Source organism: Carettochelys insculpta, chromosome 5, assembly GCF_033958435.1.
Source record: "Carettochelys insculpta isolate YL-2023 chromosome 5, ASM3395843v1, whole genome shotgun sequence".
NCBI classification, from domain to species: Eukaryota; Metazoa; Chordata; order Testudines; family Carettochelyidae; genus Carettochelys; species Carettochelys insculpta.
In genome coordinates, this window is record NC_134141.1 from 60609678 (window position 1) to 60631948 (window position 22271).

Sequence of the window (22271 nt, forward strand, 5' to 3'; positions counted from 1 at the left end):
AGGGAGTAGACAGAACCTTCTTAACCTTCCCAAAAAGATCAACACCTGCTAACAGGGAAGGCTGTACCAAGGGCTACTAATAATAAACTAAAAAGAAAAACCTGAGGACCTTAGGACATGTTGTAGAGGGTGTGCCTAGAGTGAGCACTGTTGTTCATCCATTGATGAAAGGGACAAAAACACTCATAGTTTGTTCTTGAATTTACACTGCCCAAATAACAGAAGATCTTTCTGCCAATCTTAGATGTAGTGGAGCATGGTGCTTCAGCGGAATGATTAGCATTCTCTCTCTAGGGGTCACGTTCTGCTCATAGCTTTGCTGTGTGAAAATGGAGCAATAAATCTGAAGTGCAGTATAAACTGAGGACATGAGGCTAAATGAAGCTGGAAGCCGGCTTACTGCAGAGCCCCTACCAGCCACTCTGCAGCACCTCAGATGCAAAGCCACCATTCAATCAAGGATGTGAGCCACGAGACAGGGAGGCAGGGAATAAAATAATATAATTATGTGGCTTGTTCTCCTTGGGGGTCCATTGTAAGTTGTCCAAAATTATTTTCCAAAAATGGATATTGCAGTTATTTTTATTTGTAATGATTTCTTGTGAACAATTTGATGCAGTTCACCTTTGCTTTTAGAACCAGCATTCCTCAGAGCCGTAGTTCTCATTCCTTGAATAAACAACTCATAATCAATATGGAACCACTGAAACCTCTCCTCCCTTCTCCAAGTGAAGAAGATCTTCCTTTAGATGAAGGTAAGTCACTTATCAAACTGGTTCATACACAAAACAGTAAATGTTATAAACTGTTAAACGTTCCTGTGCACATGGAAAGATTAATTAAAAGACACAGTATCAACTTAGTATGGAAATAGCTGTACAGTTAGCATTCAGAATTACACCATTATCTTTCTGTACATCTTACCGAAAAAATTATTAATTCTGAGAGCTGTGGGGTGTGAAAGCTGTGTTCAAGTAGCATGGCCCAAGAGTAATTGTGTTGGTGAGGATTAATGGGGATAATAGTTGTGTGATTTTTCAGGTGAAAGGCACTCAAAAAACAAGCTAAACCTCACAACATACCTAAAAAATAAGTAAGTAGTATAGGTATCGTTCTACTAAATGATATGCAGTGAATGGAATGGAATGTGTCTTTGGATTATGTCCTAGAAGCTACCATACATGTAATTAAATTTCTGTGACAGATAGTAATAAAACTTAGCACTTGCATAATATTTTTCACCATAGATCTTAGTGTCTTTGCTCTGAGGTTTGGGGTACAATCCAACCCATTGAGGGCCTGTGCCACCACTTTTCCTGCACCAGTGGATGTCTCCCAGTGCTTCGCTCTTGTAGTTCTCAGCCTGGAATACTCACAACCAGTCTGCAAGCATGCAGGTCATACTCTGAAGTGTCTGTGGGCTAGACAGCTCTGGGTCAGTGTCTGTGACCCCAGCAACTAAGTCCATCAGTGGCTAGTAGCTAGCGTGGACAGGGATGGTGTCCCTATCCTCTGTCTGCCAGAAACTGGGAATAGGGAATGTGTGTATCACGTGATGAACATCTATTCTGTTCATTCCCTGCTATTGGCCACTGTTGGAAGGCAAGGTACTGGACTAGATGGACTTTTGGTCTGATATAGTTTGTCTGTTCTTATATTCTCTGGTGGAGGAGGAAGCTCCATGCGTTTTCTTCCTCTTAATAGCTTGTTTGCTTAATATGTAAAAATGTACCACCTTTGTCTGTGCCTGAAGAGTGGGGTGGTCAGATACAGATCAAATACCCATTACTTTGTCGAAGTCAAACTTATTTATCAACTCCCACTGTGTGTGTACTTTAAGCAAACTTCAGGTCATAATTTTAGCATATATTCATAACTCTTAATAACCACAGTGTGCTTATAGCATAATTATCAGTGAGTTATTAGTTTTTAAATGATACCTTACAATGCATATTTTGGACAAAGATTATTACAGTACTGCGTAGGGGAGTGACTACAGAGGTCCTTGTGCCAGTCTTACGTATGTGGGTAAGGATTAATCGTGTCTTTATGCAGATGAGGAAACAGAATCCCAGAGCAGTGAAATGACTTGTCTCAGGTTACATGGTTAACTGGTAGCTCAGCCAGCAATAGAAAACAGATCTTGACTCCCAGACTAGTATCAGCACTGTTAATATTTTACCTGTTTGCCTAGCCCCTCTTGCTTGTCCCTAAATTTCAGTCAACCTTGTATGTGATAGCTGACTGAGTTGCACAGTATTCAGTTGCTTGGAGCTTTTTTGTCTTATCATGGTAGTGCCCTCCTTGAAAATGTCCCTCTGCTTTATAAAACTGCCTGAGAGATTGATTCTCACATTGGCCAAGTCTGTGATAAGTATGAAAATAAATTAGTTACAGAAACTGCCAGGAGACAAGGAAGATTTCATGCCACATATCTGAAAGTTGCTAGGTAACAAGCATATCTGAATGAAATCCAGAGTACCAGTCCATAGGAAATTTTGAACCACTTCAAAGCTGTCTGTTTATGTTGAAGAGAATTGTTTCAGAAGGGAAAACAAACAATGTAGGGGCTAAAGATAAATTGCAATTGTTGTAATGTATCTAATGTCATCTCTAAAAATCTAAGCACGTAGTATAGATTTGCCTGTAAAAATGAAATCCTCTTCCATCAGGCACATGTTGTTGGTACAGTATAGGTAATTCTCTCCAAGCAAAACATGAATTGATACAGAAGGAAACGTGTTCTGACTGGACAAGGGGTCATGGCAGTCCATTGCAGATTGGAAAAAGCCAATAGACTTTGGTGTTGGCATAAAAAATTGCTACTTTATCAGTTATTGAAGTGAATAATAAAAAAAAAATTCTATTTAGAATAATAACAAAGCAGATGCAAACTTTCAAAGTTTGGTACCTTGTTCTTCATGTGGACACTTAAATTTGCAAGTAAGCACTCACATATCGAGTTGAGATGACTGGTTTCCAGACTGAAGCTCCAGAGTTTCAAAATTATGTTTGTATGCATGGATTACCAGACCAGTGCTACAGAGCAACAAGGATACAGATAAGATTCTTCTTTCTTAGTGGCACTAACTAGAATGACTTCAGGAAACATGATAAAACTCTGCCTGTGAGTGACAGAAATGAGATGGAAATGTATTTTTAATACGCCCTTTAATGTTTTTTGTTGGCAAGCAGTTTTCCCTCTAATCTTTTCCATCCGTGTGCAGATTTTTCCCATCCATGTGCAGAGTCAATTTTTGTGTTCTTCTTCGAGTAGTGTACCCAGGGGTGCTCCACGCTGGGTGTCAGCGTGTCCTTGTGCTGGTGCTCGGAAGTTCTTCCACAGCTGTAGTTTGTTATGCTGTGCACATGCAGTAGCACCTCCTCATGCTATCTGGTATGCATGCAGCGTGGGCTCCTCAGTTCCTTCTCCACCGTCCTTGGCTACAGACAGAGTGTTGTGTGTCTCTACAAAGCAAGTCAGAGTGAGTTAGTTTACATTTAGTTTAGCCATTTGCCAGTCCAAGTTTTTTAAAAAAAAAAAAAGTTAGTTTTTTAGCTGCTGTGTCACCACTGTGCCAGGTTCCCTGGGCTGTAAGCAGTGCAAGGACACGATGTTTCTGACAGCCAGGCATCCTGTACTTAGTGTCTGGGCGAGGGCCATCAAACACAATCCTGTGTTGATTGATTGCTTCAGCCTCACACTGAGAGCCCTCAGGGACTGAGCTGATCAGCTCAGCGTGTTTCTGTATAAGAAGTCCCTACACCTGGCAGCCCCTGACAAACCACTCACTAAATAGCCAATGACTAAGTCTAGTGGTCTGGACTCTGTGTCCCCAGACTGCTTTGGGATCTCCTGCCATGGTGTTAAACCTGCCCCCTGCCTGTTCCTGGCCTCCGGCGTGGTCTTTGCAGGCCGTGCCAGAAGGCAAGGCCACCATGAGCTCATCGGCACTGTCTTTACCGGCACCACCCAAACGAGCACTCAGGGAGCCAAGATGCAAACACTCGGCATCAGCTCCATTGAGTCCAACAATGCTAAAGTGGGACATGCTGAGCCCACAAGGATGATGGCTCCACACTCAGCACCCAGTTTGGCTCTCAAGCAGCATTGGTTGTGATCCCTGCATTGATCGGGGTCGCCTCAGAAATCCAGAGTCGAAACACTGCCCCACTCCTGGGTGCAGGCTGCTGCGATACTGCAACGGCACCAGGCTAGTGACCTCCCTGGTACCCTTTGCACCAAAGCATTCGGCATCAGAGAACAATGAGCAAATGCACATACATACACGGTCTGGTGCTGTCCCCTCAGCACCGACCCTCTTTGAGGCCGCCTACTTCCCTGTGCCTCTCCCATCACTTGGCATCCTTGTGTAATCCTGCATGAGGCCCCCAACACCTGGGGGACATGGATCTGAGTTCCCAAGTGTGTTCTCCTTGCAGCATTCCAGCCCAGTCCACCATGCCGTGTCCACTCCCACTGCTGCCATGGTTTGCACATCACTGTTCTCACCCAGAGCAACAGTGGTGTTCGTGGAGTAACCGGTCTCCACACTCATGTGCCCAGTCGGTGCCATCCAGGGCATCAGAACCTTGCCCACCATCACTGTGGCCATCCACCTTGTCACTATACCAACTGTCCTTGGACCCCAAGGGGCTTTTTCTCTGAAGGGGAAAAGGATTCCCTCCGGTACCCTTCTTCCTCCTCACCAGGTGATGCAGTGCTCATCCTGTTGCCCCCTCTTGCAGATGATCTGAGGGCCTTTCAAGACCTCTTCTGCTGGGTGGCACAGAAATGGGACAAGGACATACAGGAGGTGCCTGTTAAGCAGTGTTGGCTCCTCCATAAAATACAACCATCTTCCTCATCCATGGTGGCACTATCTATGGACAAGGCTATAAGGGACGCAGTCACAGCACTCTGGCAAACCCCAGCGTCCGTTGCCCCTACCAACAAATGGGCAAACAAGAAGTACTTTGTGGCATCTAAGGATGCTCAATGCCTGTACATGCACCTGCACCCCAACTCCCTCATTGTGGATACAGTCCATAACAAAACTAGGTTGTTTTGTTTAACCCCAAACCCCGGGACAAAGCCAGCAAAAAACAGGATATCATGGGCCAAAAGATTTACACATCTTGCACTTTACTGCTTTGTGCAACTAATTACATGGCAATGCTGGCTGATTATGATTACCTAAATTACTCTAAATTGCAGGAGCTGTTTCCAGCTCTGCTACACCATCAACACCAAGCCCCACATCAGCATTATCAAGGAAGGGGACACTATTGCCAGCACTGCCTTGCAGTCTATAATGGATATCGTGGATACGGGAGCTGGAGTTACGGCATTGGCCGTGTGTCATACATCCTGGCTCATACCTCATGGGTTCCAGAGGAGCTACAGCAAAAGGTTGAGAACCTCCCATTTGATTGCCAACACTTTTTTGCTGAAAAGACCAATGAGGTTCTTCATTCTGTGAAGGACTCCTGTTCTACCTTGTGCATACTCAGCATGTATGTGTCCCTGGCCAAACGGACCCGCTACTTGCCGTGCCAACAACCTTGGGAGCAGTTTCAGTAACCCCAGCAGCAGTACTGTTTTGAGCCCCGCCAAAAGTACAGGTCTCAGTGCAAACGGCTGGGAGGCAACATGAGTACCAGCAGTTCTCAATGCCTCACCCTCAGCCACATAAATAACAATTTTGAGGGTATGGTTGAGCGTCTGATTCATTGTTCTCAACCAGGCACTACCCAGTTAAAACCATTCCATCACTGCCTCAGGCCATCAGCACAGACAAGTGGGTTCTAGAATGGGTTGCACAAGGAGGTTCCATCCCCTTCACTTCTACACCCCTCCCCACCTGCCTCCCTACCCTGTCCCTCTTCAGGGACTCCTCTCAGGAGAGTATGCTTGACCAAGAGGTCCAGTATCTCCTCTGCTTAGGGTCTGTCGAGCCAGTTCCCATGAAATTTTGGTACAAAAGGTTCTACTCTACTTATTTCTGTACTCTGAAGAAAAGTGGGGGATGGAGACCAATCTTAGATCTCAGGAAGCCCAACAAATATATCCTCTGTACACGTTTCAGGATGGTGACTCTCGCTACCATTATTCTGGCTCTAGACAAGAACAAATTGGCTCTCAGCTCTCGAGCTACAGGATGCATATTGCCACATCATCCATCCATCCAGCTCATAGACGCTTTCTCTGCTTCATGGTGGGAAACTATCATTATCAATATTGGGTCTTCCTGTTCAGTCTCTCCATGGCGCCAAGAGTGTTTTCCAAAACTCTGGCGGTGGTGGCCACTCACATTCAGTGACAACGGGTCATCATCTTCCCCTGCCTGGACAACTGCCTCCTAAAGGACCCATTGTTCCCCGAAGCCCAGCACAGGGCACATACCACGTTGCAGCTCCTGCTCAGTCTGGGTTTCCCTATCAATTACGAGAAGTCTACGCTTCAACCTCCTCAGTCCCTGGAGTTCATAGGGCCGAACATAAACACTTTCACCACCACAGCCAGTCTACCCATCCAGTGGTTTCACACCATGTGCAATCTCATCCAGGTAACATGTCTATCACCCACCACTGTGTGCACCCGTCTAACGCTACGGGGACATATGTCCACTACCATTCAAGTGGTCAGGCTGACCAGGTTCCGTATGCACTGCCTTCAGTCATGGCTGGCCTCTTGCTGTGCCCTGGCCAGGGACCCTCTCTTCAAGGCAGTGGCCATCCCACCATGCGTTCTTGCCTCTCTCCAATGGTAGACGTGCCTGGGCAGTGTTCTCACTGGCATGCCCTTTCGCCAACCACCACTGTCCCTCACTCTCACCATGACACCTCCCTGTAGGGTTGTGGGGCGCATTTAGGTCCCCACGTGGTGCAGGGCAATTGGTCTTTCACAGAACAAACACTACACATCTACCTTCTGGAGCTCCAGGTGGTTCGCTATGCCTGCAAACACTTCCAGCAGTTCCTCACTCACAGGTCGGTCAATATTCTCACTGACAACACCACCTGCATATATTACTTCATTTGCCAAGGAGGCATCTGCTCCCTATCCGTAAACACAGAAGGCAGACAACTGTGGGCGTGGTGCATCCGACATCAGGTCACTCCTGTGGCCACCTACCTCCCTGGAGTCCTAAATGTAATGGCCAACACCCTCAGCCAATTATTCTCCAACCAGCATGAATGGGAAATCAATACAGCTGACCTCAATCAAGTGTTTCACCTTTGGGGCCAGCCACATATTGACCTGTTCACAACCAGGGTCAAAAGAAAATGTCATCAACAGTGTTCCAGGGCAGGGCTCGGGAAGTACTCCCTCGGGGACGCCTTTGCCGTAATGTGGAATGCGCCTCTACTGTATGCATTCCTGCCCATTCTGTTGATCCACCAACTGCTACCCAACAGCAAGCAGAACTGGGCCTGCCTCATCCTGGTGGCCCCTGTGTCACCCAGACAAACCTGCGTTACCCTTACCTCTTTTGGATGTCAGTAGTGGTTCCTTATTCATCTCCTCCTTGCCACAACCTTCCGTGGTGGGACTTTGGCCACACTCTTCACTGCGATTCTCTCAAACTACGTCAAGCAACTACACATGGCTCCAAAATGCTGAAACCACTTGCTCTGAAGGGATAAAACACATTTTCTTCAATAGTAGGCAGGAGTCTACGTGCAAATCCTGTCTCTACAAATGGTGGCTGTTTTCCCATTGAATGGATGCCCATCATTCCACCCCTCCATACACCACGCCCTTGTCTATCCCCCTGAACTGTGTACCTGCACAGGTTAGGCCTCAGCCTTAGTACGGTCCTAGTGCACGCCATGGCTTTGGCGGTGTTTCACTTAACAGTGGGTGCATTATCATTCCTCGCCCATCCTACTACTAAATGATTCCTGACAGGTCTCCAGAACACCTATCTATCAGTTTGGTCCCTGTGCCTTTTTGGGGCCTCAACTTTGTTCTTCAGTGCCTTATGAACCCACTCTTTGAGCCCTTGATGATGTGTTCTTGGCTCCACCTGTCCATGGAAGTCTCATTTCTTGTGGCCATCACGTTGGCCCAGTGAGTCAGGGAGCTCACTGCTCTGATGGCCGAGACCCCCCTACACAGTCTTTACCAATGATAGTTACTCTCCAACCTCATCCCAAGTTCCTCTCTAAGGTTCCCTCTCCAGTCCACGTTAACAAACCTACCCACTTGCCAACATTTTTCCCAAAACCCTACTCTGACGCCACTCACGTGGTGTGGCACTCCCTGGATGTCCAGCAGTTGTTGGCCGTTTACACTGACCATATGAAGCCATGGCAAAAATTCCCCCTGGTTCTTTCTGTCCTTTGCAGTGTGGTCTAAAGGCTTGCCTGTCTCGTCCCAACAATTCTCCAAATGGATTTCTTCCTGCATCCACACTCGTTATGCAACTTATCATATGGAGCTGCAGGGCACAGTCAGTGCTCACTCAACCTTGGCAGTGTTGTCTACTACTGCGTTTCTCAAGAATGTAGCCCTCACGGACATTTGCAAGGTGGCTATGTTGTGTTCCACTAACACACTTGCTCAGCATTACGCTCTCTCGGCTCCCATTGCTGCTTCTATCCAAGTGGGCCAAGCTGTGTTGTCTACTGCAGTAGTAACTGAGCTCCAAATCTCCATTCTGCAACTACTGCTTGCTGATTGCCCAGAGTGGAGCACCCATGGGGACACTACTCAAAGAACAAGAGGAAGTTACTCATCTTGTGCAGTAACGATGGTCCTTTGAGATGTATGTCCCTGTGAGTGCTCCACTTCCGTCCATCCTTCCCCTGCTTTGGAGTGTCCTGCTGTAATTGTCAGGTAGAAAGGGATGGAGGAGGTGCTACTGCATGCGCGGCGCAGGAAACTGTGGCTATGGAAGACTCTGAGCACTGGCTTGAGGACACACCGACACCTGGAGTGGAGCACTCCTACAGCTATGCTCTGGTAATGTCACTTGTGGAACCCTTCTGTTGCCAGTGAAATTTATATCGGTTAGGGGGACGTTTTTCACATGCCTGACTGACAGTTTTACTGACAAAAAAGGTGGTATAGATAAAGACTTAGTGACCAGTGCACTCAAGAATTCATTTTATTAGGAACTTAAAACAAACAAACAAACAAAAGAAAACTGTGCCAGCTTTGGAGTACTTGTCAGGTTCCAGGCTTTCCAAGTCAATCATCATCTGATCCCCACTGACACTACCTAAGGTACTTTTACATTTGTATGGTTCTCAACGTGAATCCAGACTTGCTTTGCTGTATATTTCATTTCTAGAGTGTTGTTCTCCCTGGCTGTGATGCAGGAGGAGGAAGAAAGCGCAATAGATCCAAAAAGCATGAATATAGGTAGAAGATGTCTCGCACAGATGAGTGTGTCCCTCACAGATTTCCCTCACATTGGGAGTGTGGGCATAAGCATTACAGGGGTGGGTGTCAGCAATGCTTGGATGTATCATCCAGAGCCAACAAACTTTGACAAGGTTGCTCAAGGACATTTCTAGAGGCTTTCCTCAGAAACTCCTGTCCAGACAGTAATCTGATATGGAGTATTTCAGACGATTCATCTTTTGAAGCAGAAGCCTGAGTTGAGCCCCTGGTGTGCACTAAGGACAATATGGTGCCACTGGAGCTCTTTAGGTGCCTGTGATGGGGTTTGCACACTGATGCCAAGGGAATTGTGGGAGCACCATTGTAGGCTAAGAAGGCTCTGCCCCTCAGCAGCAGCAGCAGCAGAGCAAGCTCCAAATGGAGGACCTGCTTAAAAGGGGATTCTGAAAAAGTCTGTCGGAATGCAGTCGGGCTGTAGCTTCCGGAATGGAGGGATCAACAAGCGAAGGATCTGGAGTGTGGGTAAGAACCAGCTGGGAGCCCAAGGATCTGGGTCCCCTCTCTATCCCTGTTCTTTCTGGCAACGGAGAAAAACAGGATGGTGAACTAGAAGGCCTGTCTGAATTACTGAAGCTGGGAAGGAAAAGCAAGTGCTGGTACCATTCCCCAAAATGAAAAGAACTGAGGAGACAGAAAGCAGCCAAGTGGGAGTTTGGTCTTTTGTACCATCTTTTCCGCACTGGACCCTGACTTGAGACTTGTGGAAAGGGAGGACCCACTTCCCCATACTAACCTCTACAGACCCCCGCTAATTGGAGATACCCATGAAACACCAGGGGCTGGACTCAGCCACCAGTCCCTCAGATTTTGCCTGGCAGGATCTGTTAACCCAATAAGGGTATTCAACAGGGACCTACTGTAATTAACCATCAATTCCCACCCTACAGATTCGTACTCCTTACCAGGTCTGTCACCAGGCTGATGGTCACAGGAAAGATACTGAGGGAAGCAAGTTATAAAATACAGTGTATCAAATTTATTAAACAGGACTCCCAACTAAATAACTGTTCAACAAGAAGGTAACACAAAACTCTCTGTTGCTAATCTCACCCATTGACCTCCTCAGACCCCAGGGGCCCCACAAAATGTAAGGTAAGTACACAAATAAATCAGGTAAGTCAGTACATCAGTCTTGAAGGCTGTCGCTGACAGGGAGCACACACAGATTCAGGAACATGGCAAGATCATTAACAGTCTAGCAGATGAAGAGACAGGAGCACACAGCACAAGGAATTAGGAACAAAGACACTCCGTATCAGGAATAACAGGAAGATTCTCTCTTCCTTTGTTGACACTAGTCTTGGCTCAGACATCTTAAACTGTGGACTGCCACCAGGATGGACAGCCTCAGGTGCAGGGGGGGACACACACCATGTATGCCTTTCCTGTTGCTGAAGTGAGTCATTCCTATGAAAGCTCATTACCTAAAACATAAAATTGTTAGTCTTTTAAGGTGCTATGAGATGCTTGGATTTTTATTTATTTGTTTTTGTTTGTTTGTTTTTTGCTGGATAGATTACACAGGTCCCATGATGCCATCTTTCCCTCCTTAACCAAAAAGGCATCTACAAAAATGGTGGACAAATCACAAAATAAAGAAAATGATGATTTGAGAAATTCTCTCTACAGGCTGTCCTCACATTGAAAGACTGATGAGCCATGTCTTGCCATCTACATTTGCTAAGACCAAGGGAATCCCAGCAGTGTGTCCCCACAACACCAGCGAAGTAGCTTTCTGTATCTGTAATAAAAGCTATTTCTCTTTGTGTTTATTCACCCATTGTTTTGCTTGACAGGAACTAGCAAACATAGACCAGTATCTCTGGATCCCTTAGTCGCAGTGTTCGAGCAGAGCTTGTCGCATTTGAAATCCTCCATTAAAAAGGCCCCTGAGTCATAGGATATGAACGTGGTTTGCACAAACTCATGAAAATGCCATTTAAGCCACTTGATACATGTGAGCTCAGATTTCGTACAAGGAAGGTTATTCTGCTGGTAGCAGTGACTTTAGCTTGCAGAGTGAGTGAACAACCTTGAGTCATTTTAGTGACTTTCTAGGTTATGCCAAGTTTAATGAAGAAAAGACTGGTGCTTTAGTTTCACCCTAAATTCCTTTGAAAGTTGGTGAGGTATCAGTCTACCACTCTTGAGCATTTACATACTTTAATGCCCATTCCCGTGAGGCCCTTTTCCACAACATCTAAGGTCCTCCATACTTTTTTTTAGAATAAATGAAGACTTAAAACTTTGGTTTTAATTGACACTAATTCAGTAGGCACTGTTATAAAATCCAAGTCTAAATGGTTGAGGGATATTTTAAGACGCTGCATTAATTGACTGCACTGACCAGTGGAGGGCTGTGGATCATATGTCAAAAACAGTCTGAAGCTGAATGTCTTTAACTGTTAGCTTTGGGGCTTTTTCAATTGAAGATTTATGCATGAATCTCTGTGAAGACTTGTACTTAGTGTTAAGTAAGGAGCACTGCAAGTGCAATCAACCAAAATGGCTCTTTCCTTAGTAGTGGGTTAGCTCTGCAGAACCAAGTCCAAAGTCAGCTTCCCTAAGCTATTCCTCCATGTAGACTTCTGTGCTTATTAACTTCTATTTGAAAAGGCCAAATTTTGGACATTTTTTTTCTGAGGATGTATCCTCTGAGAGACTCTTCATGCCTCTTCTCATATTTGGAGATACCATTCCCTCTGTATGTACCTTTAGCTATCTAATTAAACGTGAGTATAGAATTGTATGTAAATTCATATGCAGTAATGTAATTCCTAACAGCAGATAGGAATAAGGGGATTTTGAAGTTGCCAGGGTCTTTTTGAAAAGGACCCGTTTCTACGAGCCACGCGGCAGCGAGCCATGTCAATTTCGAAGTTCTACGGCTGCTGGCATTCTAATGAGGCGCTGAATATGAATTTCAGCACTTCATTAGTAAACTTTGAAATGGCCATTTGCATGGCCACTTCAAAGTTTTGGGCTAGTGTAGACACGGCCTGTGTGTCATAATCATAGAATCACAGGGCTGGAAGGGACCTCAGGAGGTGATCTAGTCCAGCCCCCTGCCTAAATCAGGATCAACCCCAACTAAGTCATCCCAGCCGGGACCTTGTCAAGCCAGGACTTAAAAACCTCTAGGGATGGAGAATCCACCACCTCTTTAGGGAATGCATTCCAGTGCTTCCCCACCCTCCTGGTAAAGTAGTTTTTCCTAATATCCAATCTACAATTGTCCCTCAGTCTTCTCTTCTGTATACTAAACAAGCCCAAATCCCTCAGCTTCTCTTCATAGGTCATGTGCTCCAGCCCCTTAATCATTATTGTTGCCCTCCACTGAAGCTGCTCCAGTACATCCACATCCTTTTTATACCGTGGGGTCCAAAACTGGACACAATATTCCAGATATGGCTTCACCAGTGCCGAATAGAGGGGGATAACCACTTCTCTAGATCTCCTCCTAATGCACCCTAGTATGCCATTAGCCTTCTTGGCTACAAGGGCACACTTTTGACTCATATCCAGCCTTTCATCCACCATAAACCCCTAGGTCCTTTTCCACTGTACTGCTGCTTAGCCTGTTGGTCCCCAGCCCATAACAAAGCTTGGGATTCTTCTGTCCCAAGTGCAGGATTCTACACTTCTCCTTGCTGAACTGCATCAGATTTCTTTTGGCCCAATCCTCCAATTTATTCATGTCACTCTGGATCCTACCTCTACCATCCAACGCATCTACTTCTCCCCCTAGTTTTGTGTCATCCGCAGACTTGCTGAGGGTGCAATGCAGTCCCTCATCCAGGTCATTAATAAAGATGTTGAACAACACTGGCCCCAGAACCGAGCCTTGCGGCACTCCACTTGAAACCGATCGCCATCCAGGTATTGAAACATTGACCACTAACCATTGGGACCAACTGTCAAGCCAGCTTTCTATCCATCTTATAGTCCATGTATCCAATCCATACTTTCTTAACTTATGGGCAAGAATGCTGTGAGACACTATATCAAGAGCTTTACTGAAGTCAAGGTTTATCACATCCCCTGACTTCCCCATGTCCACAGAGCCTGTTACCCCATCATAGAAGCTAATCATATTGGTGAGGCACGACTTGCCCTTGGTGAATCCATGTTGGCTACTTTTGATCACTTTTTCCAAGTGCTTCAAAATGGATTCCTTGAGGATCTCTTCCATTATTTTCCCAGGGATTGAGGTAAGGCTGACCAGTGTATAGTTCCCTGGATTGTCGTCCTTTCCTTTTTTAAAGATGAGCACTGTGTTTGCCTTTTTCCAGTCATCTGGGGTCTCTCCCAATCTCCCAGAGTCTTCAGAGATAATGGCCAAAGGCTCAGCAATGAAGTCAGCGAGTTCCCTTAGTACCCTTGGATGCATTAAATCCAGACCCATGGATTTGTGTACATCTAGTTTTAATAGATAGCTCATAACTCGTTCCTTCCCCACAGATGGCTGCCCTCCACCTTCGCATGCTGCATTGTCTAGCACCTTAGTGTGGGAGCTGTCTTTTGACCTTGAAGATGGAGGCAAAAAAATAATATGAGCTTTGTGTGTGCAGCAGGTACACAGGAAATCTTATGCATACAGCTCTGGCACACAGCTTAAAATATTCGGCCACTTTTGAATAACATTGTGATGTTTTAAACATAAACGATCTGTGGCCTTTAGTATGGGGGTTTAATGTAATCTTTAAAGTTCAGAAAGGCCCTTTGTGTAGGAAGGGTGCTGTACTACTTCTAACCTAGTATGCTTTCCTTTTCTCTGCACACAGAATAGCGCTATCTCAGAATTTTATTTAAAAATGTTGTATTGTTAAATCATTATTACTTCAGGTTAGAAATGCTCTTCATCTATTGAGCATAAGTACAACTATGCATTTGCATTCTTAAAATCATGCTGGTTGCATGTCAAATACACATCAGATTATATCAGATGGCAAGAAAATTTGTAAATATCATGTATTTTAGAAACAAACTACCTTTGATCTTAAAATTAGCAGAAAAAGTACTCTCAGTGCTGATTATATTTGCTGTACAAAACAGCCTCTAGCAGACAGAAGGACATCACAAGGCTCCATGGTTTCCTAAATTAAATGATGATTCTTACAGACTGGAGGCAACTTTTCTAATTTTCTTCCAAACCCCTATAAATGTAATAGCATCTTTTCTTAACTTACCTGTAATTTAATTTAATTTTTTTAATTAATCAATCAATTATTTTTGAATTGAGAGATCTTTATTTCATTTGTGAAGCAAAATCTAGTGTGTGACTTGAAGAGTTTGCCTGTGCTTATCTTGGTACTGAATTTTGAACATATATTTCTGAAGTCCCCTAGTGGAGCTAAGTGTAACAGAATGCATAATATAAATTTTTCATAACTCAGTGTTTCCTAAAGTGTGGTCTGTGGCCCAGTACCAGTCCTTGGGGGGAGGAAAAAATACCAATCCTTAGAAAATATACAATTATTGTGCAAGATCCTATTAATTTGGTACATTTTGTATTTTCCTGCGTAATTAAGCTAATAGTGTTAGGCACTTGATATTTTCTATCAAGATGTATATTATGTACTATTATTATTGTGAATAAATAATAAACAGTGAAAATGTATTCATTTTTCATTTTTTTTATATGCATTTATATTTTTAGGCCACAAAAGTGCTGAAAAAAACTGGGTCCCAACTGTGTAAAGTTTGGGAAATACTGTCATAAACTATTCAAATTTATAGTCTTCCAGCTTTATGATCAAATCAAAAGTTTTAAGCTTAACCACACAACAGAAACATTCATTTCTGCAAGTATAAACTGTTTCGTCAAGGCAAAAATAAATTGTGTTTCCACCAGCCTACAAGAATTAATGCCCATTCAGAGGCAATTAGCAGGTGTGCCAGGATTCCTTCCAAACACAGTTGTGAATTCTGAATGTTTCGGCACAATTTCTTAAACGTACAATCAATGGGCTGATTCTGAGTAACCTGAGATGGGTTATTTTTTGCATAAGTATATTCATTATCTTTGAATATAATTCACAGCCCTAGCCAAGGGACATTTGCTTACTAAGTTTGCCTTCCTTTGAATTAAAACACACTTGTAATTTGTTTAAGAACAGTTTCTACTTGATTTTGTAAATCTAGAAATAGCACAGCTGCTGCACTTCCTGATAGTCAGGATTTGCATTTTATATCCTAGCAATTGCTACAAAGGGGGTGGTGATGGAATTTGATAGGATCTCATAGGAATGTCACTTCTGAACAGATAGTAAAATGGGGCATATCAGAGAAGGGGGCAGTGGGTCCTTTCTCTTACCCACAATGAATTTATTCATGAAAAGGTATGTGGCTGTAGGGAAAGTAACAGTGGCAGCCTTTGTTCCACATAGTTACTTTAGGAAGCAATAAAAGGAATCCTGGCACTGGGCAAATTCTCATGTACACAGAGCCCAAGTGCATGTTTATATATAACAATGCTTGACTAAAAAGCAGATGCTGGAATAACTGGCTGAGTTAAAATAAATGTCTTGCATAAGACAAACTAGGCGGGATGACCCAAACATCTGAAGTGCAATGTGGGTAGAACTTCATTCTCCTATATAGCGTAGGGAGAGTAAGAGCTTCTGATAAGGGGGGGGTCTGGTAGCACCACAAGCTTTTGAACATCCAGAATGAGTGTTATGGGGGTGACACACTTTAATCCTGCCCCAAATGGGTTCATTGGTATCGGCGAGGACTGTCAGTACCACTGACAGGATGACATTATGTATGCTGTTTTATTAAATTCTCCAGTTATAATTAGGTATGCACTGTAAGCACATACGGGTTCAGTTTGTTTAGTGACCCTGCATATCCTTTGCTAACCAGTGAATGCAGGTTGCTTTCTGGAGCAGCTCCTCTTTCTGGTGAATGTGAACATTCTCTGGCTTTGTCCACCATTGAGAACCGGTGCACATCTCTAAAGGGAGATGCACTTTTCTGTTCTCCGACTTATACGAGGTACAGGACCTTAGTTGAGAAATCTAAGTGGCACACCTTGAAATGCAAAGTACTTTTATAACCTTCCTCCCCATGCAAGAAGAATATTCAGCTTCCTAGTGAAAACAGCTTTTAGCCTCACGCACATGGGCTAGGGCTTCGTCCACCCACAGATAACATTTGTTGTGCAACTCTGATGCCTGAATTGATTTTTTAAAAAGGGTCATAGTGTCATTTGGTCTCTCTTTATGATCTGTTTTATCATCTCATTTTGTTTTACTGCATAACGTTTTTATATTTGTGTGTGTGTGTGTGTAATTCAGCTGTTTTATTAGCAACTGCTAAGTGCGAGAGATGCAATTGAAGGTATTGCATTGTACACTATGAGACAGTTGGAAATGTTTAAAAATAACCCCCTTCTGTTCCCTAATAAGTTATTTTTACTGGCCGTGTTAGAGGTCTGTCATTTGATTCATCAGCGCCACTGAACTTCATCCTTTAAAACACGGTGGAAACTTAGTGAAAGGTCAGAGCCAGTATGGATGCCAGTTTTACAAGGCTGTGATAGAAAATATAATAGTCAGAATGGTGAAATGTCTGGTAAAAATCCAAACCAGGAAAAGTATTCATTTGCGTATGGTTAACCATTGTAGCAAAGATGTGTGCATTCGCCTTCTGAAGCATGGGTCAAGGATCACAGCTAGAAGTGCTGGTAAGTTTCATTCTAATACATTCAGTTGCTTTTAGGACTATTGAGGGCAGTCTGATTTCCAGGTTTTCTTTGTAGTTGATCTACTAACAATAAATCTTTTTGAGGGAAGCAAAATATATTGTTAATGCCAAAATACTATTTTTAATGGGGCAGAGAGAAGGAAGAATGACTGAAAGCTTAAAAAAGAAAAGATGAAAAAAAGAATGAGGTCAATGGATAAATTATTTTAATAAGTTATTTAACACTTCAAGTGTGAATTTCTGACAAAAATGAGTATGTGGAGTTTTATTCCTTCAGCCTTTCAGGAAAGACAAAACCAATATAAACTCACGATAAGATTATAGACAACAAAATGGTCTTGAAAAGATCAGTTAGGCACCTTTTGAATGATAACAGTAGTACAGTAATGAACACAGTGGAAACATAGTGAAAGGTCATAGCCAGTATCACTGATACAGTTCACTAATTACATCTGAATGTCATTTTTTTCTTGTAATTGAACCCAATGTGTTTTGAATTTATTCTGCAATAATTGAAGGTTTTATTAAATTTACTAATTAATGAGGTACAGTTGAAGAAAACGAGCTACATTTTAATGTACATCAGGACTGACTTCATGGAAGTCAAAAATTTTAAACATAAAAAAGAGAATCACAATCCAGAATAGTTTTACATAATATCATGTTTTAGTGGTACTGACTGGTTACTTACTGCATTTCAAACAGCAAGGACTGTGTAAATTGACTGGTCATTTTCAGTCAGTTTAATTTTTTGTTTGGTTTGGTTTCACTTAGAACAATGCCTTTTTGTCTAATTTTCTTTTAAACTACACCTCTATTAATATTAAGTTTTAAAAAGCTTTCTCTCTTCCACCAAAACCTAAATTTGCAAGAGAATTCATTGCATCACCTTAAGCCTTGGTGGTACTCTTGTTGATACAAGGGGGTTATAAAGGGATCATATGACCCCGTCACCCATGCAGCAGAACTTTCAGTGTGTCTACATCTTCACCTATCCCACCATGATGTCCCAGCAATGGGGTCATTCCAGGGCAGATGGCTGGGGGAGAGAATGGTCAGGATGGTGCTACACTCCAGAAATTCAATGCCCCTACAGTGGCCATATGCTGCCTCTGAATGTGTGCAAGTCACGTCTTCTGCTGGACCTATGGCCAGTGCAGTGATTAATCTGGATCTTGGGGTATAAACTAGTTTCTGACCATGCAGATTTAAAACAATAATATGGTTTGAACCTCTCTAATCTGCCACTCTCTCATCCAGCAAACTCTGTAATCCGGCATGATGTTACTTAGCCAGACGACAACCAAGTGGCCAAGTTTCCTGTGGTCCCATAAAGTTTATTTACAGCCACCAGTCCTGGCTGTCAGTGTTCTGTGCTGTTATTTAGCTGTAACTCAGTCCTAAATGTCTTCCAAGAGCCCAGTAGGCAGTGGAGGGGTTGGTAATGCTGCTGAACAATAGTGACATCCCCTCGTCCAGCAAATTCCCTTGCCTGGCGCTCGTCGGGTCCTGAGAGTGACAGACGAGAGAGGTTCAACCTGTATTTCTATGGCTTTATTCATTGTTGGTAAAGTTACACAAAATCACTGTCAGTTAAATGTAAAAGTGGGAATGGGGGTGGATGTGGCCTCCTGATGCAATGGATGCACTTTGGTCAACCATCAGGCAGGTGTCAACCACCTTGCAGCAGTGCTGGGGCAGATGGTGCTGCCAGCCTAATGTTGGACTGGTTCCAAGAAGAGTCTCGTGGGGATGGCAAATGAGCCAACCCAGCAGTCAGACTCCAGTGGTGGCTCTTGTGCCGCGGTGCTGGGCCTGCCTCTTCACTTGGGCATTGCAGCCTGGTGCACAGGGTCACAGCAACACTCTGGTTTGGTCTGGCTTCCCTTCTATCATGACAGGACGGGCAGCTGAGCCAAAGGTAAATGAGTGGTGTTGCCACAGCCCCATTCAGGTTTGGAACCGACCAGGGGCCGTGCACAACCTGACTTGCTGCTCACAAACAGGGAAGAACTAGTAGGAGAAATAGAACTGGGTGGAAACCTGGGCTGCAGTGATCACAAGGTGGTTGATTTCAGGATCCTCACAAAAGGAAGAAAGGTGAGCAACAATATACAGTCCCTTGATTTCAAAAGAGCAGACTTCGACTCCCTGAGGGTACTGATGGGCAGAATCCCCTGGGAAATGAAGATGAAGGCGAAAGGAGTTCAGAAGAACCGGCAGTATTTTAAAGATGTCTTGCTGAAGGCACAGAAACAATCCTGCTGCATAGTAAGAAACGCAAATATGGTAGGCAACCAGCTTGGCTTAACAGGGAAATCCTTGGTCAGCTTTAACGCAAAAAGAGTCCAGGTTTGACACAGTCCTGGCTGGGGTGACTTAGCTGGGGTTGATCCTGCTTGGGGCAGAGGGCTGGACTCGACAACCTCTTGAGGTCCCTTCCAGCTCTGTGATTCTATGACTGCTCCATGGAGGAATAAGGGCTGGATCAAAACTGAGCAGTGCTGTGACTTCATGTCAGATCACATCTGGAGTGATGAGCTACGCCCAGTCGAGCAAGGCAGGAGCTGCTGCTCTGAGACCTCCCCTCCAGGCCACAACAAACGTTTGCCTGATTTTGCACACTTTTTCCCATGATTTCTGTGGGTGTAGGTGGACCCATGAAGCTACCTGAAATTTGTCCTTTCTAGCCAACCAAGCAAAATTCTGGGTATAGAGTTGGAACTCCACATGAATCATGAGAAAAATCCCCCAGCATACTTGGATTGACTTAAAACTCATGTTTTGTTTAAACTTAAATTTAACGCTTTAGAGTATGTGTGTTTGAAGTTTTTGAACACTTGGGTGGAAAATGTGTTTGTTTCTGGAATTTCATCCTAAAATGTTCAAAGAATATGCACACACAGTGGGGCCCTTCCTCCCTTTTACTTCTGGTTGATGGTGTGCCCTGTGACACTGATCTCCGCTCCCACCTCTGGGCCCCGCTCTTTACAGCTTCCTGCCTTGCTTCTCCGACTGCTGCAAGGCCAAGGTGCCTGCCCTTTCCAATGCAGTCTGCCCCCTCCTGGGACACTGCCCGTCCCTCTCTTGCCAGCTCTCTCCCACAGCCATGTCCCCCACCCTCCTGAATGCCCAATTCTGGGACAGTGAAGTTAGGTGGGAGCTGGGTCCCTAGACGCTGGAGGGAGGGGAGAAATATGCTCCTAGAATCACTTTTCTACAGCTTCACAAAAAGCAGCAGTCCCGTAGCATCTTGGAGACTAACAATTTTATTTATTAGGTAATGAAGGTGCTGCAGGGCTGCTTATTTCTTGTGGTGCTACAGACTAGCACCGCTACCCTGAGATGATTTTCTACAGCTTGATTGATTTGCTTCCCTCACACACTTAATGCTGGGCAGAGGTGGATGGGGGGTGTGTGTGTGTGTCCACCAGTGGTGTGGCTGGATGCCAAGGTGGAGCCTTACTGCTCCATGCCCCCTCTCCACCCTCCCCTGTGCCGTGAGGACACATGGACCTGATCCTAGCTGCAGGTGCCAGGCCTTCTGTGTTAATTGCCCCGCCCCAGGAAACCCAGAGCCTCCGCACCTTTGCCCTCCCGCCTATGCGATGTGGCGGGGGGCGGGGAGGGTCACATGTCCCCCTTCTTTCACCCCACAAGCATTGCCCTTGTCTTCAGGACACAGAGAGAGCATTGGGCAGCTATCTTGTGGCACTAGCAGGCCAAAACCTGCAGCGGCCTCCAGTGGCTGCAGTGAGAACTGCAGCATCAATTACAATTCAGGCAGGAATCCTGTTCTGTGCGCACATCTGGTGAGAAGCTAGTTCTCATATTGCACAATCACAGCACTCAAAAGTACCGTGAGAGTTGGCACCCTCAGTGGTATTTCAGTTAGCCTTACAGTGCAATTAAAGCACATTGGAATTACCAGTAGCAGATAGGTGGCTATTTATGTGAGGTAGATATGAAAGATTGAGCTCTGAGTGGAATTGATTTCACTTGCATAAAGCCAGAGTACTTGGGTTTATGTGCACAAAATTAATGCAAGTTTAAGATAAAATCCACTCACTTTCAACAGGGGCAGTAGTGGAATTCCTTGCAGCTGCTGTGCTACTTGTACCAATTTTAAGGGAAGTTAGTGTTAAGTGATCCCAGTAATCATGGGTCCTTATTGTGCAGATTACCCATTCTGCCACCCATCATTATTGTCTAAGCAAGCCAGACAACTCTTGTTCTGCATAGGATTGTTAAGGCCCTGTTGCATAATAATTCTATTCACTATCTCAGCACAGCATTGCTCTGAGGCTTAAGTGCTGTGGTGGGTTTCCACTGGTGAATTTCATTCTTAATGACTATAATAGGCAAAAGCATGGTATTTCCAGGTTAGTCAGTATTTGCGCGGATGTTGTCGCCTGTACTAGATACCTCCTTGTGCTTACACTGTTAGTGTAGTGGCTCTCCATTCCCAGCTAAAAACTTGTAGGATGAAGAAAGAAGCTTTATCTCAGCTTTAATTTTTACTTGTCATTTTGAAATTTATCTGAGTGTGTTGTCAGCACTAGCATTCTTCTTCATGCTTTTTTTTTTTTGCAAACAAAACCAGCCTATGCACTCACAAATATTTTTTTCCACTCCGCGTGTAAAGCTGTGCAATATATCCAGTCACCTAAAGCAGAAGTTTCACTAGGGCGATGCCTACACTACATCATAAAGTCAATTTTAAGGCAGTTAGTGACATTGTAAAATGGAGCTGTCTTCATTGTGGACGCCGTACGGTCAACTTTTGGGAGCGCTAAGGTTGATATTATTACACCCACAAAATGAGTTGGTGTAGTGCCAAGTTTGAATTTAAAAGGTTGGATTAATGCTAGTGTGGAAATGGCAATTATGTACATCAACTTTATTGGCCTCCAGAGGCGTCCTGTACATATCCCACAGTGCCTCACGGTTGTCTGCTCTGGCCTTTTGCTTTCCATGGGAGGAGAATGAGGGCAATGCAGTGTGGGAAGGTGACATCACATACCCACAACCACTTGTGGGGCATTTTTTTCCCCATACTGCACCAGCAAAAAAAACCAGAATGCTATGGGGCTAAGAACTGTGGAATGGGTTCCCACGATGCACTGCTGCAACAGTCAATGTTGGG

The 22271-nt window shown here is 44.4% G+C and overlaps 2 protein-coding genes across 8 annotated transcripts in view; both read left to right on the top strand.

Moving 5' to 3' along the window:
• The window catches only part of FRMD3 (FERM domain containing 3), a 249462-nt gene that overhangs the window by 216811 nt on the left and 10380 nt on the right, over positions 1 to 22271 (top strand). For 5 of the 7 annotated variants that reach the window (XM_074995192.1, XM_074995193.1, XM_074995194.1 and 2 more), the window contains one exon: positions 637 to 755. In XM_074995192.1, the coding sequence (XP_074851293.1) occupies positions 637 to 755 (119 nt within the window). Of the gene's footprint in view, positions 1 to 636; positions 756 to 10930; positions 11209 to 22271 lie in introns of those variants that run through there. The other 2 variants (XM_074995197.1, XM_074995199.1) reach the window with 2 other exon arrangements.
• TMED7 (transmembrane p24 trafficking protein 7) overlaps positions 1 to 22271 on the top strand; it is a 304389-nt gene that overhangs the window by 90228 nt on the left and 191890 nt on the right. The window lies entirely within an intron of this gene.